Below are 21,568 nucleotides of genomic sequence, written 5' to 3'. Positions count from 1 at the left end.
TTGTTTGAGATTTTAGTCTCGTCTTACTGGATTATCAGAAACAGAACTAGCAAAAGAAGATCTAGATCCAGCAAAAAAATTTCTTCTTATGCTAGGAGTGCTAATTTGGTTAAAACTAATTTTAACAGTACCATCCAGATATTGCTGGATGTAATCTAAATTGCAACATCAGGAATAGTTTTAACAGGAGGAACTTCATGTTCCAGAGTCCATTCATTGGGAAGAGAAATATATTTCCAATAAACCATCTTTGGAACTTGAATATTCGCATTTGGGGTAGAACTCTGAATTAAAAGAGTTTTTCCCGCAGTTAGTTTTGAAATAACTTTTGGATTTAAATTCATTTTTAAAAGGCGATAATAAATCCAATAAACAAGAGCAAGTGGCTTGCTTCCTTCTGGTATATCATAACCAGAAGTTAAAATATTCATAGTTAAAGCTTTAACAATGTTATTGTCATCCAAAGCAAGAGTTAAATCAAGAAAACAGTCAAAATGGACAGGTCCTCCGAATAAAGAGGATTAAATCAGACCAAGAATATTAGCTTCAAACTTGTTGAATTTAGCATCTCATAAACATAGTAAAACGGAGGCATTGATGCCTTTCCTCGTTAAAGGCTTGACAGAAACTTGAACAGAACCAATATGCAAATATTTGTAACCTTTTAATTAAAAAATCTTGAATAAATTTTTTAGTAAAGAGGCAACATTTTTCTTGAGATTTTGAAATAGCATAGGTTTGTTTAACAGTTCTAACATTAAAAGCAGTGTTAAAAGTATATTGAACCCAAGAGGTTTGGTAAATAGAATTTGAATTAATTTTTGGAATATTCCTTTGGTTGAAATCACTTAAAACAATTTCTTCAAAAGAATAATCTTCTTCATTAACAATGTCTGGTGGAATAGACGATCTGGAACTAATACTTGAATTATATATATATATATATATATATATATATATATAGATGGATGGGCATAATCGGTCGAGTCTGGTTGGTCTATGAGGAGATTTTTGGACCGGATAAGAAATTTCGGTCCACCCATTTTCCACCCTAATTAAGTGTGGACTTTAATGTTGATTATCTAATTAACTTATTAATAAAATTATTAATTATAATTATATTAATAATGTTACTAACTTAGTACTCAATAGTATGTGTATGAATTATGATAGTTAATACATTATGCCATATATTAAAATTTTAATATTTTATATATGGTTAATGAATAATTAGTCTATAGATATTTCATACTTATAACTTAGATATCTTACAAAAAAATGTATCTAACTATTTTAGTTAGGTATAGATACTAGGTAACTATAGTATGTTTCATTACATATCATGTTATAGTTTATCATATAATGTATTAGTTAATTGACAATAGCATATTAGTTAATATTTAATATTATATTTAACATATATGGTCAATAGTTTTAGGCGTTAATTTTTTAGATTGGATGTTAATAGTTTTATGGTTTTGGTGGGTTTTTGTGGTTTTCTGATTTGTTATTTGGGAAGGGTTTGTTTTGTAAGTATTTTTGTTTTGAAATTGTAAGGTATTCCTCTGTCATAAGTGAAGATTTTTTTAGTAAAATTGAGTAGATGTCACTCTTGGACATATGACCTCGACTCTTAAAAAAATATATATATATATATATATATATGGTTAATAATCATAGTTTATATGAAAATTACAGAATTAAGTTATACAACTACTATATAGAATTCTATATAAAAAAAATAATTAAATATATATTTTGGTCGGTTCGGTTTGAGCCAAAAACCATAACTTGAAACCGGAGTAAAAACTGAACTTTTGCAAATTAATGGACAGAGAGCAGACCATTAGTGTTATCGGTCTGGTCCAGACCGACTGGAACCGTTTAGTCTAGTGGATTTTCTAGTTCAGACCGATGAACTTACGCCTTTTTATATATAGGATAATACTAGGGATCGAGAATGGGGCCATTTGCATTGTACCAATAAGTGTAAATGCACTTTTTTATTGTATTTGTTTTTCTTTCAACCATTTTTTAAATAGCTTTAAACATTTTAAGAAAATAAAAAAATGTCAATTTATTAAAAGTCACTTCTTTAATCATTAAGTAAAAGAAAATCACAATCGATTAATTTTATTGGTCACTTTTATCAGTATAACTAGCATTTTCCATACATATATATATATATATATATGTATGTATGTATATGAGACAAACTATTATGTTGCTCCGTTTATACCATATTTTGTCCCATTGATGTAACACAAACATAAAAGGAGTAGAGGAAACTTAAAATTTCAATCTTCCTCTTTTTATGTTTTTAGATGACATTTTATTTTGAATATATTTATTTTATTTTTTTAATAAATTACGTGGTCGTGCCACATCAATGAGATAAAGTGAACACTATTAATAGAATTTTTAGCCAAGGTGCCACTAGATGGGTAACTAGACAATGTCTCAACTTGTATCCAAGACTCATCTCAGCCTTGTTGAACGTTGACATTGAGTATAGATATTAGTTTGGATAGTGAAAGTATTTTAGAATATTTTTTTATTAGTAATGAATTAAGATATTTGAATAGATTTTGTGTAAGAGTATGGATCTATTGAGACATGTTTAGATGTATAAAATAAGTTGAGATAGTTTTAACTTTTTATGAAAATTTAAAATAACAGTGAGTCTTATCAATAATTAATTTGTTTTTGTAACGATAAAATAATATTTTATTTATATATTTTATTAATAAAACCCCAGTTATTAATAATGATTAATTTTGTGTATGAGTGCTGTGTGAGTTCATTTTTGGGGAAGGTTTGGGGAGGGCTGTGTGATGGGAAAAAGAGCAGAGTTCTACTACATATAATTACTTTTGCATACTATTTACGCACTTCACTGATGTGATTGGATAAAATAGTTATTTTATATTAAAAAAAGTAACGCAGCCAATCACATTAGTAGAGTGCGCAAAGAATATACAAAATTGACTGCACATAGAGTTTTTGAAGGAGAAATGGTGGGGTGTGGAATCAACGACAATTTATTAAAGTTTTGCTATATACAGTCACTTTTGCATACTTTTTACGCATTCTACCGATACTATTGGATAAAATAGTTATTTTATATTAAAAAAAAGGTGACGCAGTCAATCACATTAGTGAAGTGCACAAGAAGTACATAAAAGTAACTACACATATAACTTTTGAAAAGGGAAAGGGTGGGGTGTGGAATCAATGAAAATTTAGATCGCGTTTGGTTCCCAAACTCAGCTGAGCTCAATCTAACTTTAAGCTGAGTTTAATATCTAATCACCCAACTCTCAAATTACTAAACTCATCACAATTCAAAAGTTTCTTACACATGTGACCCACAACCTTTTTTAACTAAAAACATATTTATATGTGGAACCTACAACTTTTTTCAATTTCTCATAAAAAGTACTAAATTCATCTTAACGCCAAAACACACTTTAAACTCAGTTTAGATGGGCTCCACATAACTCCATTCACTACTCAACTCAATACTATTCATAAAGAACTCAACTCAGTTGAGTTCAACTCAACATCCAAACGCAGTTTTATTCTCTTCTCTCTTTGAAAAGTCTTTTTATTGAACAACAATGAAAAGAGATGAAAATGAAATATGTTGTGTGAGTTTGGAATAAGAGTATACTCTCTCGTACATATGTGCTAGTTTGGACATTGAGGTATTCTCAAATATTTTATTCTTAAAAATCACTCAAATATAAAATATTTTTTAATTTCAAATTTTTAATTTTTTCATCTAATCATTACTTAACAACTTAATTATTATCCAAACAATAAAAACCAAATATAACTTTTCTAACTTTCAAACAAAACACAAAATACAATACACTTTTTAAAATTTCAAAATAACAATAATATTCAAATAATTTTTAATTTTATAATATTTCAATCCAACTTTCTTTTTTTCCATTTATTAAAATCTAATAAAATATTTAATTTAAATTATTTTATTACTATTCATAAATATTCTAAAATATTCTAAGTGACTAAACGAGGTGCGTTCCTTTTCTACACCTAAATAGAGTTTCGGCTCTCTTTCTTTAAAAAAAAAAAAAAAACTTTTCTTATATATTCCGGTTTAAAGAATTCTTCAATGAATTTTTTTTTTTTTTTGTTTTGTTTTATTTTTAATGTTGTTTTACAGTTATATAATTTTATACATATTTTTTGTGCTCATTAAAAGGACAAATGTATAATCTATATAGAACTTACGAAAAGAAACTTATAATTAATGCCACTTAATATGATACATCTTAATCTATTTTATAATAAAAATAATTTTATCATTTGACATATCATATTCAGTTTGTAAACTTCACTCGGTAGGATTTCTATAGTTTAAAAATATTTCTTTATTTTATCTATTTATAATTATTTTTTATTTATAAATTTCTTTAAAATATACTTTTTAAAAGAAAAATGACTTAAATAGACTCCCGAGTCTCGTACAAACATTTCAAAAAAAAGTAAAAACACTTAAAAATTCTCAATTCTCTTCGACAGGACATGCTTTTTTAAAAATTAAATTAGAATTTGCATGTACTAAACTTGTATCTTTCCTAAACATATCTTGCATTCGGCATCGTATCAATGCAACAATTTGTGAAATGTGAACTTCTATTCAAAAGATTTGTAGCGGACCCATGAATGATATCTACAAAATCTGAGACCGTCACTTTCAAAAAATAAAAGAAAATAAAGAGAATGCATGTATTTATAGGCCATGACCCATGGATACAAGTCGTTGCCAACTTCGAGCATTGACATTGAATTAGTCAAATATCTTTTCATCTTTAAATTTAATAAATATTATTTATATTTACTCCACATTGAATTAGCTAAATTATTTTCATCCAAACTATAATGAGTTAAAGTAAATCTATTCTTCTTTTCAAATATGAAAAGAACAATAGCAAGTCTAAAAGTATTTTTTGAGATTATTATATTATAGATATAAGATTTTTATTCATATGAGATTTTATCATTTATATACATATGAGATTATTATATTATAGATTGTTAGATTGTGAAAATGAAAATGAATATGATTGTTGGAGGTTATTGAAGATTATAAAAATAAAATATAAATTAATTAAAAATATATAAAAAAAATAAAAATAATAATATTTTATTATTATAGAGAGTGTGATGAATAATCCAATATAGACTTCAAGTTTTGAATGATTAGCTAAAAGTGAAAAAGTTACATATTAGATAAAATTTAAAGAATAGGATGACCAATCCAATACTAATGCTCTAACAGGGAGCCCTTGAGGCCCACCGACACACAATATAAAGGATAGAAAAATGCTTCTTCCATCGAGATTCTATCTGTTTTTGTTTTTGTTTTTGCTTTGTTTTTTTTTTTTTATATAATTCTAATTTAATGGTTAAAAGAGTATTTTTTTAATATATTTATAATTTATTTTCAAAATATTTAAAAGAATTTAAAAAAAATTAAAAATAAAATAAAAAAAATACAATTTTATACCATCGGTACAATGCAAAGGTCATCCTTCTTGCTGACCCTAGCTTGTCCATAATGGATTGTTCAGATGAAATTTCGATAGGTCTCGGTCCATTTTGATATACTAAGGGGTTGTTTGGATTGAAAAAGCCTCTCAACTCAACTCATCTCATATCATTTAATTATTATAATTTTATCAAACTCCCACACAAAATACAATAAACAATTCAAATTCTTCAAATTTTAAAAAAATAATATTTTATTCAATTTTCATATCATCTTATCTTATCTCATCTCATCTCAACTTACTATCCGAAGTTCAAACCTCCCATTAAGAGCACTCTCATTGGATTATGCAAATACAAATCCAATGGAGTGTTTGGCTAGAGTCTCAAAATGTGTCATATTGGATTATGCAAATTTAAAAGGGGATGTTTGATAGTTACTGTAGTATGGCCAAAAGGAATAAAGAATATTTTCTTCCTTACTTCTTACCATGATTTGGTTGCAGCAGTTTTATAAGGGCTATAATTAGGGCTGCAACCCAACCAACCTGGTCCATGTTTGGGCCCGATTCGACCTTACCCGACCCGACTTAAAAACAGGTCAAACCGCTATGGGCTGACCCAACCTGACATTGGAAGCAAACCCAATTAATTAGCACTATAAATCAAAGAACTTACAAAGCAGTCATCGTCAATTGTGAAAATATACTTCTTCTTAGACACCATGTAGCCAAAGTAGCGGCAAGCAGAGTCCTTAAAGGAAATGCAGGAGGCTTTGGGACCCAAAATCCTGTTGATGTCGTTGCGGTTATAGAGCTCGTAATCGAAGCCATCAAGGACATTGATGGTCTTCGAAGGATCACCATCTTGGACGATGATGAGGTGGTAAGGCTCAAAGAATGGTCTCCACATCTCAAGGAAGTCCAAGTTCCTGATGGTGGGGATCACAATGTCAAGCTCATCTTTCAGCAACGGCATTGGGGCATGCGAAGAAGCTTCAACGGTAGCCATGGCAGAGAAACAGAGAGCGTGATGGTGTGGGTTTGAAGGTTGAGATGGGAGCGTTTGTGAGGGAATATAAGTTAAGGAGTACGTGGTGGCACGTGCGAGGTTAGTGATATTGGCACGAATGGACGGTTAAGGGGAGACGTGTTTGGATTTGGAAGGTTTTGGGACTTTTTCAAAGGCTGCCGGTGTTTGAACTAAGTTGGGTTGTGATTTTACGGTGATGGAAGCCGCAGAGGCCGCAGAGGCTAGAGATGGCAACGCCGTTCTTGATGGAGGCTAGGGTTTCTGAGCTTTTATTTGAAGAGAGTGAACTTCAAGTTTCAACCCGCCCCTTTTTTTTTGTTTTTATAGTGGTTTCAGTGGGTTGGGTCGGGTCGAGTTGGGTCGGGCCACACGGACGGACCGAGTCCTAATGTTTTCTGCACAGTCCTAGCTATAATATTATTACTAATTAACATATAATCGGTAGAATGGTAAAATATAATAAAATTAAATAATTTAAAATTTTTTAAAAATAAATTAATATTATTTCATTATATAAAGAATATATAGATAATTTGAAAATAGATGTGAATGTAATAGATAATGGCAAATTATGTGATATTAGATAAAACTTGGGATTTTAGTTATCTAACGAGTGCTCTAAAATCTCAATGGAACTTTGGTAAATACTAGGGAAATGGAGAGGGTAAAATTGTAAAAGAGGCAACTCCTTTTCTTCTACCTTGCGGGGTGCGACATTTTCTTTTGAGTTTTGGAGAACTTTTCCTACCCTAATTTCTCTGCCTTCCAGCAGCCCAGCCTTTGATAATCGTCCGCTCCGTCGCGCCATCGCAGCACCTCTTGTCTCAGTCCGATCCGTCTCTCCGTCGCAGCACCTCTTGCCAGCAGCCACGGTCTCTCTCTCTCTCTGTGTGTGATGGATTCCATTTTCATTAGTTTATTTTGTTTTTTGGACTTTGGATTCAGTAATCAGACCGTACCCATCTGTAAAACGTTGTCCATTATGCGACTGGCCCTCCGAAAAAAAAGGTCTTCAGTGAAGAAAAATCATTGAACGGAATGGCTCCCGTAGGGATTATCTGAATAGGCTATTAAGATTCTAAACCATTGGTTAAGATTCAGACAGTATGAGGGACTTCGATCTCATCTGTAGTTCTGTAGCATTGCTTTTTTCGGCTACTACTTCTGGGATGGTTCAATTGTCTCATGACCAAATATTAGGATTTGGGTTCTTGTTTAATTTGTCGTACGATTTTTTATTTTTGGGGTTGAGAAATGATCAATTTACTAGTCCTTCATTGCACTGATTATATCCTCTGACTATTACATTTACTTCACAAGATCAACATTGCACTGAGGGAGAGATGCCGGTGATGCAGAAGCTGAGGATGTTTGTAGTGCAAGAGCCAGTCGTCGCAGCTTCTTGCCTCATTGCTGGCGTCGGTAATTTCTTACTCACTTTCTCTTTTAATCGCTAACCTACGTTTCACATTTTCGGTTTTCTTCTGTTTTTATATACTTTCTGTTCAAAGTTTTGATTTGTCAAAATTTTTCGGTTTGATTATTTGAATTTCTAACAAATTGCATTGGGATTCTGGGTCTTTTTTTATATGAGTAATAAAATACGGAGGGACAGTTAATAATATTCATGGATCAGTTTACTTATAAAAAAAAATCATGGACCAGTTTGAGACCAATTTTAGGGTTTTCCAGTCAGACTCGGTGGGTAGGCTTGGGATATTTTTCTTAGAATTTATTTGGGTTTTACCTGTATTGGAAAATTGGCAATTGTAATGGTATCTATGTGACTGGAAATAAGTTTATTATGAATAATTAATGATTAGGGCATGGTTTGGTTAGCATTTGGGATGCGCTTAGTTAATGGATATCATAAACTCTATGATATTTGGTGAAACTGGGCAAAGTTCTTAATGACAAGAAGACAAGTTAAATTGGGCGATTTTTTGCATCGTATTAACGGGGCAATGATATGCAGCTGTTACAACAAGAAAGAAACGTGAACAAGAAACTGGGAAACTGGTTGCTTGTGAGCAATCCCAGGGAAGTTTGTAAGGTTGAGTTATGTATGGAATTTTCTGTGACCTTATCTGTGGAATAGTGGGCAGTTCTTGAGGTATACTTGAATTGCAATATCAGTAACATGGGCATGTGGATGACAATTCCATCTCTTCAGCTGCTTGTTGGAGCATGTTGGGCAAAGAAAACTAAAATTGGGGTCCCTTTATGCGTAATCAACTGGACCAGAGGAAAGTAATAATAGAACTTTTATGGTCAGGCAGGATCCCCCACAGTGCTTCTTTATGTTGGCCTTGGGGCATACTTGACTTGGATAACTATATGAGTAGCCATACCATACTACATAGCTAACTTTTTCTCTGATATACTCTAATTTGATCCACTTATGTGAGTGAGTTCCATATTACTGATTCATATAGATCAATCATAATTTCTATCGCTACTGATATTGTTTTATTTATTTGAATGGAATCTTTTTCCTGTAAAATAGCGACAATGACTGAAAGGTACACTGATCTATACTGTCTTCATTGCTCTCAGGAGAGCTCTATGCAAAGAAAATAATATTCTTTTGTTGTGTGCAAGAGTGCCAAATTTGTTTTTAATTTCTATAATTCTTTGAAAGATCATGCATTTAATGGATTTTCTACAACCGGTATTTTTGGGGTTTGAGGCTATTTCCAGGGGGAAAATGAATTCTTCAACTTACTAGTTGATATCTTGTTAAAAATCCAGGCCTGTTTCTTCCAGCAGTTGTTAGGCCCATCCTTGACTCCTTTGAAGCATCTAAACAAGTTCCCCAGCCCGCTTTAAGTGATGTGAGTATTTGGTTATGCAATATGTTTTATGTTTGTATCTCTCAGTTTCTTTTCTTTTTCTGCGTCTTGTTATTTGGGTACTTAAATTTTAGTGTGTTTTCGAAATTATTTGTCTAAAACTCTTTTTCCTTTTGTGTAGAGTTAGAACTTATGTATTTTGTTACAAGTATTTAAAGAATATTAAGTTTAGTATGCAGTAGTTTTTTATTTACAAAGAATGCCCATCTCATTAGCTGATAACTTGCTACACTTAGAAATAGCTAATAGTTTCGCTACTTCGAGTAGCCTTCTTTTGAAAGCATAAGCACCAATTTTTCATGGTATAGGTGTACTTTTGGTCTTATACGTCAACTGTAGTTGGATGGACTGATCTGCTAGGGATTCTTATGCCCCTATAGTCTATACTGTGTATGTTACACTAACTATTCATAACCCCAAGGGATTGGCCGGCCAAGTGGTGAAGGCCTTAGTCTTGGGGTATCACTCCCTTCCAGGTCCAAGGTTCAATACCTCATGAGTGCAAACAATTCTTTGGGGCCACATCTCCTGGTGAAAAGCCAGCGATTTAACCAGTTCCGTTTAGGGAAACTTCCGAGGGTGTGGTGCACGGGACCGAGGTTTACTCTGCAGGGGTGGGTCCAAAGGGCCCTGCCTTGGAGAGGTTCCCCGACATAAAAAAAAATACACTTAACTATTCATTCCCTCCACCCTTTTCAGTAAGTTTTCATTTTCTTATCTCTCTCTAACTAAAAATCTTCATAATTTGGGTGCTTGCTTTCATATGGTCATGAACATGGGAGGATTGAAAGAAAGGGGAGGGGGAGAGAAATCTTACCTACACTGGTCAGAATTGATAGATCAACCACACATTCATGAAAAACTCAGCCTCATTGCTCGCTGTAGTTGGATTGCATACTTTTCTTATATGGTTTATTGGAATAATAAGAACGGGATCAAGAAGACCATTTGCTAAAGTTATCATACTTGGATGGACTAGATCAACTGAACTAGAAAGATTGTTCCATTTATGACTCTGACTGCTGTAATCAGAATGCAACATATTAACAAGACCTTTCACATTCACCGCCTTAGTTTCTGTAATCCCTTTCTTTTTCTGTCAATGCTAACGTCTCGTACTTTGCAGGTGGTTGCGGGTATGACTGGAAAGAAACAAGGGTGATGGTGTTTGTTGCCGACAAAATCTCAAATGCCCCCCCGCCTCCTTTGCACTTGATTTTACTCTCATCAGCAATGTAATAAGCCTGATTGTCACATATTCGGGGTGAATTAAATGATACTATTAGCGTATCAAAATCTTCTTATTGTGCAAGGCATATGAATTATGAATGGCTAAGGTTCACTTGAACCCTAACTAATGCATTCTTACATTCAACTTGAAAATCTAGCAGTATGTATCTCTTCCTGCTACATTTTTGTTTCAATTTATGAATGAGAAATGCTGTCTAAGAGATGTATAGTTTTACAAAAAATTTACTTTAGAAACTGATCATGACTTTAAAGTTTTTATTTTATTTTCTTTTAAGGTAGATCAAACTTAGTGGTGTAAAACTTTTCCTTTGGACAGGTAAAACTGACTAGACAGATTGGTTTTGGTCGGCCAGATTGGACCGATTAAGGTCAGATTCGGATTATTTATCCCATTTCATTTCATTATTACAATTTTTTTAAATTCATACACTAAATATAATAATCAATTCAATTTTTTCAAATCTTAACTCTATTTTTTCAAAATTTAAAATAATAATAATATTAAAATATAATATTATAATATATTTTTTTTAACGTTTATCTAAAATCATATTATCTCATCTCTTAATCTAAAACAATCCGGAGCAGTCGGTCTTGACCTCAGAAAGTAAAGAAATTGAGAGCAGTCGGTCTTGACCTCAGAAAGTAAAGAAATTGAATTTTCAGTTCGAGCCGATCTCGAGGTAGGGTCTTTTCACTCCCTACCGACTGAATTTAATATATAAATTTTTAAATAAATTTTTATATGATATTTATAAATTTTTTAAGTAATATAAATTAAAGGCAAGTAATTATGTAATTGTTTCTAATTAATTATAAGTAATTATTTAATTTTCTTCTTACTTAATTATTCATACTTAGATTATATAAAAATTAAAGGTTAAGAATTTTAAGACAAAGTATTAATTATTGATAGTACACATATTATTAGCATTATTAATGTATTATACTTGATTAAAATACTTAATTAGTTAAATATATACTTAATCAGACAACTTAGATTACATCATTAACTTGATATTTTTTTATCATTTTATATAATATTTTTGTCAAAAACTTGAAAAAAGATTGACTGAAATACTCCTACAAGATCGACCAAACCGAACCAAATCGGTCTAGTTCGGTCCAAAGTGTTTATTAGTCAGGTCCGAAAACCTCTTCCAAAAATGACTAGACCGGATCAATCACACCCTATCAAATGAATTACTAAATCAATTTGATAGAAAACAATTTAAAGTTAATTATCAAGACTACGTTTGGTTCTTAAACCTATCTCAATTCATCATTACAACTTTTTCAAATTCCAATACAAAATATAATAAACAATTCAACTTTTTCAAAATCTAAAATAATAATACTATTAAAAAATAATATTCTAACAATATTTTATCATCTCAACTCAACTCAGTTCAACATCCAAACGCAACCTTAAGAATCCGTTTGGCAGAACAATTATTCTAAAATATTCTAAAATATTTCATTTCTAAACATCATCAAAACACAAAATAGTTTTTAATTTCAAATTTTCTATCTAATTATTACAACTTTTCCAAACTCCCAAATAAAATACAAGAAACAATACTATTTTTTTCAAATTTCAAAACATAAATAATATTAAAAAATTATATTCAAATAATTCGTGAACTTTATAATATTTATATTCAAGTTTTTCTTTCTCATTTCTTAAAATTCAATAAAACATCGTAACTCAAATTATTTTACTATGATTAACAGATATATTAAGATATTATAAGTATCCAAACGAGCCTAAAAGATGATGTGTAAAGAAGGGATTTCTTTCGATATAAATGCAATAACAATTATAGATTTTGCACGATTATGTTTTCTTTCTTCAAGTTTCAGTTTTTATCATTTTGCTCTCGAAATTTTATAATTGTATCAACTACGTACTTCCCTCATATCCCCATTGGCTAAAAAGGAATAATAATTTATAAAAGAAACTACAAAAACCAAAAAAACACTTCCAAAGAAATTAGAAAAAAAAAAAAAAACAAAACATATAAAAAAATGTCCACAGTATGTATGGTTTTTTTTTTTAAAGTATTCTTGAAAGGACAAAAAAATAAAACAATAAATAGCTAAGAACAAATATAAAAGCAAAAGTTAAAAAAATCTAAAATAAAATATAAAAATCAACAAATTGTGAATGAATGGCATGCATTGCCGAACATATTGTGGTTGCCTTGTTCTCTATAGTGCTTTAAAGGTCTCATATGTTTGTTCCTCTTCCGAATTAATCTGACTACAACTGCTGGAAGTTCCAATTCTTCTATTAATACACTAATAATCTGATCACCCTCTATTGTGCATTTCTGTATCTTAACGTGGCATACACTCCAAAATCTTGAGCAGCTGGACATAACCATAAAGCATGCAGAGCTATTTCTTCCTCCCTCTTACAAATGGGGGCAAAGTGAATGATCAACAATCTTTCTTCAGACTAAATCCATTCTTGTAGGAATTCCATATAGACTCTAGCTTTCCATATGAAGGTTTTAACTGAACTTGGCACCTCCATTTTCCAATTGCATTTCCAAAAATGTTTACCATTCGCTCCATATAAGGTTTGTCCCTTCTGTTGTTCTACTACTGTATTCTGTAAATGATGAGCACTTTTAACAGTGAATTGGCAATTGGGAGAGGCTTTCCAAAATAGTGTCTTCATATTGCTGAGACTGATCAACATCGCCTCATTTGCATCAACATCATATATGAGAGAGAGAGAGAGAGGTGCCACTACTGAATGTCTTGGTCAATCAATTTTTCCACAACCATTTGTTAGAAATATTTTAAAATTAATGGACATACAAAGATCATAATTATACATTGTATAATTTCCAAATACAAAGATTTGGGTAATGTCTGTAAGGCCCATTAACTATTAATTGTGATCAATAGAGTGACATAACTGGTTCATTGACACATATCTAAAAACTCATAATGTTGGTTAGGTCATGAGTATTAAAGTAGTACAAGCCCAATTTACATGCAGAGACCCAATAAGGACCCTTGTAATTTCATTATTTTTTGATACGCAAAATTGAAATTTGGGTATTATATATAAGTCATGGCCCCACTCCAAATTAATTTTTTACTCAAGGCATCTCATCGGTGTGAGTTCTTACATAGAATGAGTATTGAACATAGAAAACCAAACCACTACGCTCTTTTCTCTATTGGCTACAGGTATGCCATCTCTACCAAATTTCTACCAACAGTTTAACATGAGATCTTGACATATTTAGATTCTCCAAACCTAACAATTGGTATCAGAGCCTCCTTATCAAATCATATTGGAAATTCGGTTTCTATAATTTGTAAAATACAGTTTTGTATTTGTGTTGTCTTTCACCATTCAAAGTAACTTTTGACTTGGTTTTAAAAATGAACGGGGCGACCAAAATTCTTTTCTCGGTCTGTTGTGGTGGTCACAAATGGTAGTTCTTCAGATTTCTCCATCACTGCCACCTATGGTGGCACAAAACCATTTTCAATTTTTAAAATAAAAAAAGGGCCACCGGAGGCACTAGGAGTTGGAAATTTCCTCACCAGTGTTTCCTCGTTGAGATTCATAGGAAATGGTGCTTGGTTGGCCGTAATAGTGATAGTAGCATATAGATTTTTGCTACAGAAATTTGGGTCATAACATAATGGAAACTGGGTTGTGGATCTTTGGTTTGGTAGGGTTTCTTTGTTTTATGTTAAGTTGAGTTGGGTTTTATGATATTGGGGCTTGTAGCAATGGTCTTGCCCAATTTTTGGGTCCAACCTTTAATCCTTTTGGGTTTAACTTTATTAAGCCAGGTGAAAACCCATACCCAATACATGGATTGACCCTAACCCATTTGACCGAGCCATTTGGTATTCGGGTCATTTAGTCAATTGGGTTGACTAATTGTTGACCAGGTCGCCCAATTTGATCCGAATTCCAGCCAATAGGGTTGGTCGATCAACAGGATTTGACTGTCTGGTTGACTGGGTAGCCTAGTTTGACCTGGCTCTGAATCCTAACCCGATCCAACTAATTAAACTAATTAAATAATACCTTTTCACAAAAATTAAGAACTAAAAAAATCTTTCCTTTTTTGTAATAACTCTATTATAGACAAGTTACTTAATATTGTCTTATTTATATACATAATTATTTTGTTTGAGATATGCATAGGCAATTTATACATATGGCTTAGAGAAATTAAAGTGATAAGTCGCCAAAGTGACCTCTATCATAGAGATCTTCTCATTGGCCTAAAAATGTAAAATTTTAATGAATTGCATCTAGTTACATATATATCCATGTGAATAACAATCGGTCCAAAGAAGGTTGTTATTTGGCCAGATCATAGATGATATAAGGTAGTTAAATGTAAATTATATAATTTTTTAATCAGTCCATGTATTTGATAGTTGGTGCAAAGGCTGCTTATTGTTTGGCCAAGCCCTAATTTTATATTACTTATGCTAGCTATCATTATTGGGAGAAGGCCACTTGCATCTCGATTTAGGTTCATGAACAAAGCTTGTTTAAACTCGGCTTGACTCGTTTGAGCTCGTAATATATGTGTTGTATATTTACGTGTTATATTTCTTACATATTAGTTGCATTTTATATACTTAATTGTATATTATTAATTTACATATAGTTTACCTTATTTGATATATTTATTATGTTCCCAAAGTGTGTTTAGGATAATTTGTATTATTCTTTTTTTTTATAAAAAAAAATATTTTATGTAATTAGTTAAGAATGTTTAGTTGTGTATTTTATTACAAGTTATATGATATATCAAGCTATTTGATGTTTGTAATACAATTTATTTTATAAATTTAGTTAATAATGTATTATGTAATATAATGTTAATGTTATATATGAATTTTCTAATTGTTACATAGATTATAGCCTATTGATATGGTAATAAATGAATGAGTGAATACACATTTACTTGAAAGAATTACCAAATTAACTATAATTTGTATATATAATCTAGATCATAACATAAGTTGATGATATTTTTTTTTAATTAAAGAATCATATCATTAACCTTATGCACAATATGATTTTCATTATAATATACAATAATGTACGCTGTGATATATCTATAACTTATATTTAATAATAATATATTATGCAACTAGAACTTTGATTTATTATATTATTTATACATCAAATGGTTTAGTTTAACACATTTATTTAATGTGTCTTTGTTTTTAATTTATAACTATAAGTTAATTTATTTTATAAAAAGTTATATGATAAGATTTTTTTAATCAAAACTATTTGGTTGAATAGTTAAATAATTAGATTTTTTAAAAATTTAAAGTTTTTTATATTAATCGAAAGATAAGAATTAGGATTTTAAAAAAAATTGAGTTTGAGCTCAAGCTACTAAAGTTTGAGTTGTATATTTATTTTTAGTCGAGTTCAAGCCGGATACAAAAACATTAATAGTTAACGAGCTAAGTTCAAACAAGGATATTTGAATCTTATTAGAGTTTGAACGAGTAAAATGCTAATCGAGCTCGAGTACCCTTGCTCGAATTCGGCTAGACTTAGTTCGTTTACGGCCCTAATTGTCAATACTTTAAAATTGATGGAACATTTATTTATTGTAAGTTTCTTTTATTTTCTTGTAGTGAATGCATATTTGATATCTTACAATTTGAATAACATAACAACATTTAATGGATCTGAATTTGCAAAATCGAAGAGCATGTTATTATTATTCTTGGGTGTATGAATCTAGACTATGCACTTTGGGTTGATGAGACGAGACTCCCAAGCCTACTTATCAAAGTTTTGCTAATAAGAGGGCAACTAATGAGAAATGGGGGCGCTCTAATAGTATAAGTCTTATGATAATGAAGTATCCTAGTTCTAATTATATTTGAGGTGCAATGCCTAAAGAGAAAAACACCAAAAAGTGCTAAAGCCAAATAGGATATTGACTTGTTGCATCAGAAAAGGTAGAGACAAGTATGCTTCTTAGCAGAGACTTATCTCAATGCGATATAATGGCAAAAGGAACATAAGAGAGTACATTATGGAAATGTCAAAACTTCTTACTAGATTGAGAGCCCTAAAGTTAGAGTTTTCTGATGAAGTTCTTGTGCATCTCAATTTAATTTCTTTTTCTGAAGAATTTGGTTCCATTAAGATTAATTATAATACTTAGATAGATAAATGGATTCATAATGAGCTTATTGCTTAGTGTGTGCAAGAGAAAGAGATGTTGAAATCTAAGCAGCAAGAAAAGGAGGAATAATATATAAAGCTAAGTCAGTTGTGGATGCTATGATTTCAAAGGCAATTGTGTAACAAACATAAGATAAGATGTCTACCTGTTACTTTTGCAAGAAGGCTTGTCATGTGAAGAAAGATTGTCTCCAGTATCAGAAGTGGCTTGCAATGAAAAGTGATTTTCTATATATATATATATATATATATATATATATATATATATATTTTGCATTGAAGTTAATTTGGCTATTGTGGCACCTAACACTTGCTAGATAGATTCGAGAACTACTATTCACATCAGTGTCACTATAAGGGGTTACCTAAAGTGCCAAAAAATGTAGTGATGATGAAAAACTCATTTACTTGGGAGATGACAATAAAGTTAGTGTAGGTGCAATTGAAGTCTATAGACTAAAATTAGAACCTAGTTTGTATTTTAAAATGTGTGTTGAATATATAAAAGGCAAGCAAAGAAATATAAGAAAAATAGGTGCCAACATGAGTTTAGACATCTTAGAAATGATATATATTGAAGTTTGTAGTCTATTCCCTATGGCATCTTGGGGTCAATGATATTTTATTACTTTTATATATGATTGTCCTCATTATAAATATCTATATTGGATACATAAAAAATCACAAGCATTGAACATTTTTAACGCTTATACAATTGAATTTGAAAATTAGCTTGATAAGAGGATTAAGGCTGTTAGATCTAATTGTGGTGATGAGTACTATAGCAGATTGGACAGATCAGGTGAACAATAATCCAAGCATTGGACTTGGAAGACTAATCTGCTGTGCTCTTCTCTCTCCAATGACTACAGGCATGCTCTTTATCAAATTTCTACAACGGTTTGACATGAGATCTTTGCATATTCGGATTATCTAAATCCAACAGCATTCTCATCCAATATTCTAATTGGTGACAGAGTTTCAAAAGAAGAACCGCCTCGAAATGGTTTATATTTCCAAATCTACACTTGTTTCCCATTCCCTATTCTCAAAGCAAAACTGAACATAAGTTCCTCCAAGCAAAAGAAGGCTTTGAGACAAGTTTCCATCCAAAACAAAACCATGTAGGAAGTATTTTGCCTTATAAATCTGACTTGTGAAAGAGTTAGAAAATTATATCAACTGCCAACATTGTTTAGCGAGCAAAACCTTATTGAAACACTCTTAAGTCCCGAGGCACAAGACCTCCATCTGCTTGTGATTTTCTCGTATAATCCCAACATATCTAATGAACACCATTAAATTTTGCTTGGAAGTTCCGCCAAAACTTTATGATTATATTACTTATCTCTTCACATAATGTCTTCGGAAAAAGAATAAGCACATTCATACTATAAGTCGGGATGGATTGTAAATAGCTTTAATCAACACCTCATTACCTACCTCAGATAGAAACTTAGTTCTCCAATTATTAATTCGACTCGAGTTCTATTTTAATGTGTTGGAAGGACTTGATGCTGGACTTTACTGTTTTTGGTGTGTTGAAAGGTACTTGTCAAAATGTTTTGTTGGACAAATACTAGTAGTGGGTAACAAAAATTCTTGAGTATGCATGCTTGTACTTTTTTTTTTTTTGGGAAAAGATAGTTAACTTAGCCAAGTTATGTTTATGCCCTAAAGCATATGCTCATTCTAGAATGTGATACAGTCTCGACCACTCTATAGAATTCACTTTACAAAACAATAGACTATCACCAGAAAGAAAAAATGACTCATTCTCAGTTCTACACCAGCAATAGGTAGACCTGATATAACTTTATGCTACATTGTATTCGATATAAGAGAACTTAAATCCTCAAGCACAAATAATAAAGAGATAAGGTGAGAGTGGATCACCTTGTCTTAGTCCGCATATATACACAATCTTTCCTTGTGGCTCCTTGTTGACGAGAATTGAAGTCACTAAATTAATACATTTCATCATGGTTTGAATCCACTTTTCAGCAAACTCCATCTTTCTCATAACCTCTTCTAAATACAGTCATTCAACTCAGTCATATGCTTTACTCATATCTATCTTAATAGCCATATAACCATCCCTACCTCTCGTCAAGGAGTTCATAGTGTGCAAAGTCTCATACACAACAAGGATGTTATCAATAATTAGTCTAGTAGGTAGAAATGCACTTTGGTTTGGTTAGATGATACTAGGTAAGATGTGTTTTCAATGTTGATCCAAAAAATGGTAGGATCTGAAGTTTTAGGGTATTTTATGTAAGAATTTCACAAGAGGAGTGAATTATATAAAGAAATATTACATTTCATTATTGAGATTGTACTGACTATATACATTTTTGTATGAGATATTACATCAGTAACTACAACTTTACAATCTTGACAGTGAATCTAAAAGTGGAAACAAGAACTAGATCAACTATTGATTATGTAACAGTAGAATTGAGTGATCTAAGCAATCTAATGAGTTGTCTTTATGTGAGGAATCTGTGGAATCAATTGGCTTAGCAGCCCCCAACAAGGTAATGGGGAGTTTTGAAGCATTAGCTTGTCTCTAAGAAGAATGAAACAGACTGAGGTAAGGCCCTTGATGAAGATGTATGCACAATGATCAGATGTAGGAATATATTTGATTTGAATATCATTGTTTAACACATTCTCCCGAATGAAGTGATAATTAACCTCAATATACTTGGTATGAGCATGAAATATGGGATTCGAAGCCAAATCAATAGCACCAAGGTTGTCACACCATATAGTCAGGGTTAAAGAAAATGAAAATTTTAAGTCACAAAGAATCATCCTTAAGCAATATAACTCAGTTGTAACTAGTGCTAGAGAGCGATACTCTGCCTCTATGATGTTGTGAGATACAACACTTTTCTTTTTAGTACACCATGAGACGAGGCATAGACCAAGACAGACACCAAAACCATTAGTAGACTTGGGGTCATCAAGAGAACCTGTCCAATCCAAGTCACAATAAGTATGTAATGTAAGAGAGCCATGAGAAAAGTGAAGTCCATGAGTAATGGAGCCCTTAGATATCTGAGCACCTTCTTGGTTGTAGTCCAATGAGAGGTTGTGGAAGAATGAAGGAACTGGCACAACTGATTTACAGCATAAGCAATGTCGGGTTTTGTCAAGGTGCAATATTGTAAGGCACCTACAATTTTTCTGTATTCAGTGTCGTCAAGAAGGGAATCACCATCATGTTGTGGTAGCTTGTTGCTAGATGCAATAGGTGAGGAACAAGCCTTGGCTCCAACCATATTAGCTCAATGTAGTATATCTAAGGCGTACTTCGATTGGCAGAGATGAATTCCATTGTGATCCTTGTAAGCTTGTACTCTAAGAAAAAATGCCAAGTTGTCCAAGTCTTTTACAGCAAAGTCTTTTTGAAGAAGCTGAATCAAGAGTGAAATATGTGACAAATGCGTGCCTGTGACAATTATGTCATCGCCATACACAAGCAGCAAAATGTGACTGTTAGCTTGCTGAAAAATAAAGAGTGAGTGATCAACTTGCGACTCCTTGAAGCTAAGAGAAAGCAAAACATATAAGAAATTAGTGTATCAAGCTTGAGGAGCTTATTTAAATCCATAAATAAATTTTATTAGCCTACATACATAGTCTGAAAATTGAGGGTGTTTAAACCCTTGGGGTTGCTCCGTGAAGACAATTTCTTGCAAAGTGCCATGCAAGAAGGCATTGAAAATGTCCAATTGTTTAACTGGCCAATTGAAGTGAGTGGCAGGAGTCAAGACCACTTGAATTGTGGAGGGTTTAATCACTGGGCTAAAGGTCTCAGTGAAGTCAATTCCATCACATTGCTTAAATCCTTTAGCAACAAGTTTTGCTTTGTATCGATCAAGGCTACCATCTAAATTTTGTTTAACTTTGAAGACCCATTTGCAATGAGTAACATTGTGGTGGGTGCGATGAGGACAAAGTACTCAAGTCTTATTTGCTTAAAGAGCATTGAATTCAGCAGTCACGACAGCCCTCCATTCCTTAGATTTAACAGCTTGGGAAAAAGAAGTAGGTTCTTTGGAGAAAATGGTCATGTGGAAGGTTATTATGGGATGTTTAGTGGAGTAGTAGAGATGGTAGTCAGGGAAGTTTTTGGGTTTGGAAGTTCCTGCTCTAGCTCGGGTAACAATTGTGTGAGTGGATTGTGGGGTAATGGTGTTGGTGTTGAAGTAGTAGGTGAAGTAGTGACTGATGTCGTGGGGAGAAGATTAGGAGTGGTATAGTCCTGGGCAGAATTTGGAGCAGGGACTCCGAAATCTTCATGATGTTCAAAATTCTCTACATATGAAGCTGGCATGGAATCTCTTACAAGGAAAATCTTTATGGGCTCAACTTTTCTTAGCAAAATATGTGGGTTTGACACATATCTCACTTGTTGATCCTTTAAAGGGAACTAGATTTTGGCCTATGCTCAAGAAGAATCTTCCATTTGTGCAAAAAAAAAATCCTTGTGGTCTGTAAAGAATGGAAACTTGTCTTTTTGGAGGGATTATTGGGTGGAAGAGGAACCGTTGTGTGATCAACAAGATATTACAGACCTCCCTACATTGAAAGTGGACTGAAAGTTTACAACCCGAAGTGCTGGGACAGCCTGCGAATTCATGCACCTCACATGCAATGGACAGAATGGATTTGGCACCCTTGCCTTCCAAAA

At 32.1% G+C, this 21,568-nt stretch overlaps 2 protein-coding genes and 1 long non-coding RNA gene across 3 annotated transcripts; 1 reads left to right on the top strand and 2 right to left on the bottom strand.

Moving 5' to 3' along the window:
* Positions 1-155: 155 nt before the first annotated feature.
* LOC121264215 (probable UDP-arabinopyranose mutase 2) lies at positions 156-6,671 on the bottom strand. The gene is made up of 2 exons (XM_041167336.1): positions 6,199-6,671; positions 156-284 (listed from the first exon to the last, which is right to left on the bottom strand). Exons 1-2 carry the CDS (start codon positions 6,529-6,531, stop codon positions 156-158), a joined length of 462 nt encoding a protein of 153 aa, XP_041023270.1. The 5' UTR covers positions 6,532-6,671.
* Positions 6,672-7,235: 564 nt separating this feature from the next.
* LOC121236091 lies at positions 7,236-10,855 on the top strand. The gene is made up of 5 exons (XM_041132588.1): positions 7,236-7,354; positions 7,393-7,424; positions 7,873-7,974; positions 9,304-9,386; positions 10,531-10,855. Exons 3-5 carry the CDS (start codon positions 7,896-7,898, stop codon positions 10,564-10,566), a joined length of 198 nt encoding a protein of 65 aa, XP_040988522.1. The 5' UTR covers positions 7,236-7,354; positions 7,393-7,424; positions 7,873-7,895; the 3' UTR covers positions 10,567-10,855.
* Positions 7,280-7,583, bottom strand: LOC121236100. The gene is made up of 2 exons (XR_005934655.1): positions 7,407-7,583; positions 7,280-7,368 (listed from the first exon to the last, which is right to left on the bottom strand). It is a non-coding gene; the product is annotated as an uncharacterized LOC121236100 (long non-coding RNA).
* Positions 10,856-21,568: the final 10,713 nt, after the last annotated feature.

The sequence above is a fragment of the Juglans microcarpa x Juglans regia genome, chromosome 1D (genome assembly GCF_004785595.1).
Source record: "Juglans microcarpa x Juglans regia isolate MS1-56 chromosome 1D, Jm3101_v1.0, whole genome shotgun sequence".
Taxonomy (NCBI): domain Eukaryota; kingdom Viridiplantae; phylum Streptophyta; class Magnoliopsida; order Fagales; family Juglandaceae; genus Juglans; species Juglans microcarpa x Juglans regia.
The sequence above is the reverse complement of the archived record's forward strand: the minus strand, read 5'-3'. Positions and strand labels throughout refer to the sequence as shown.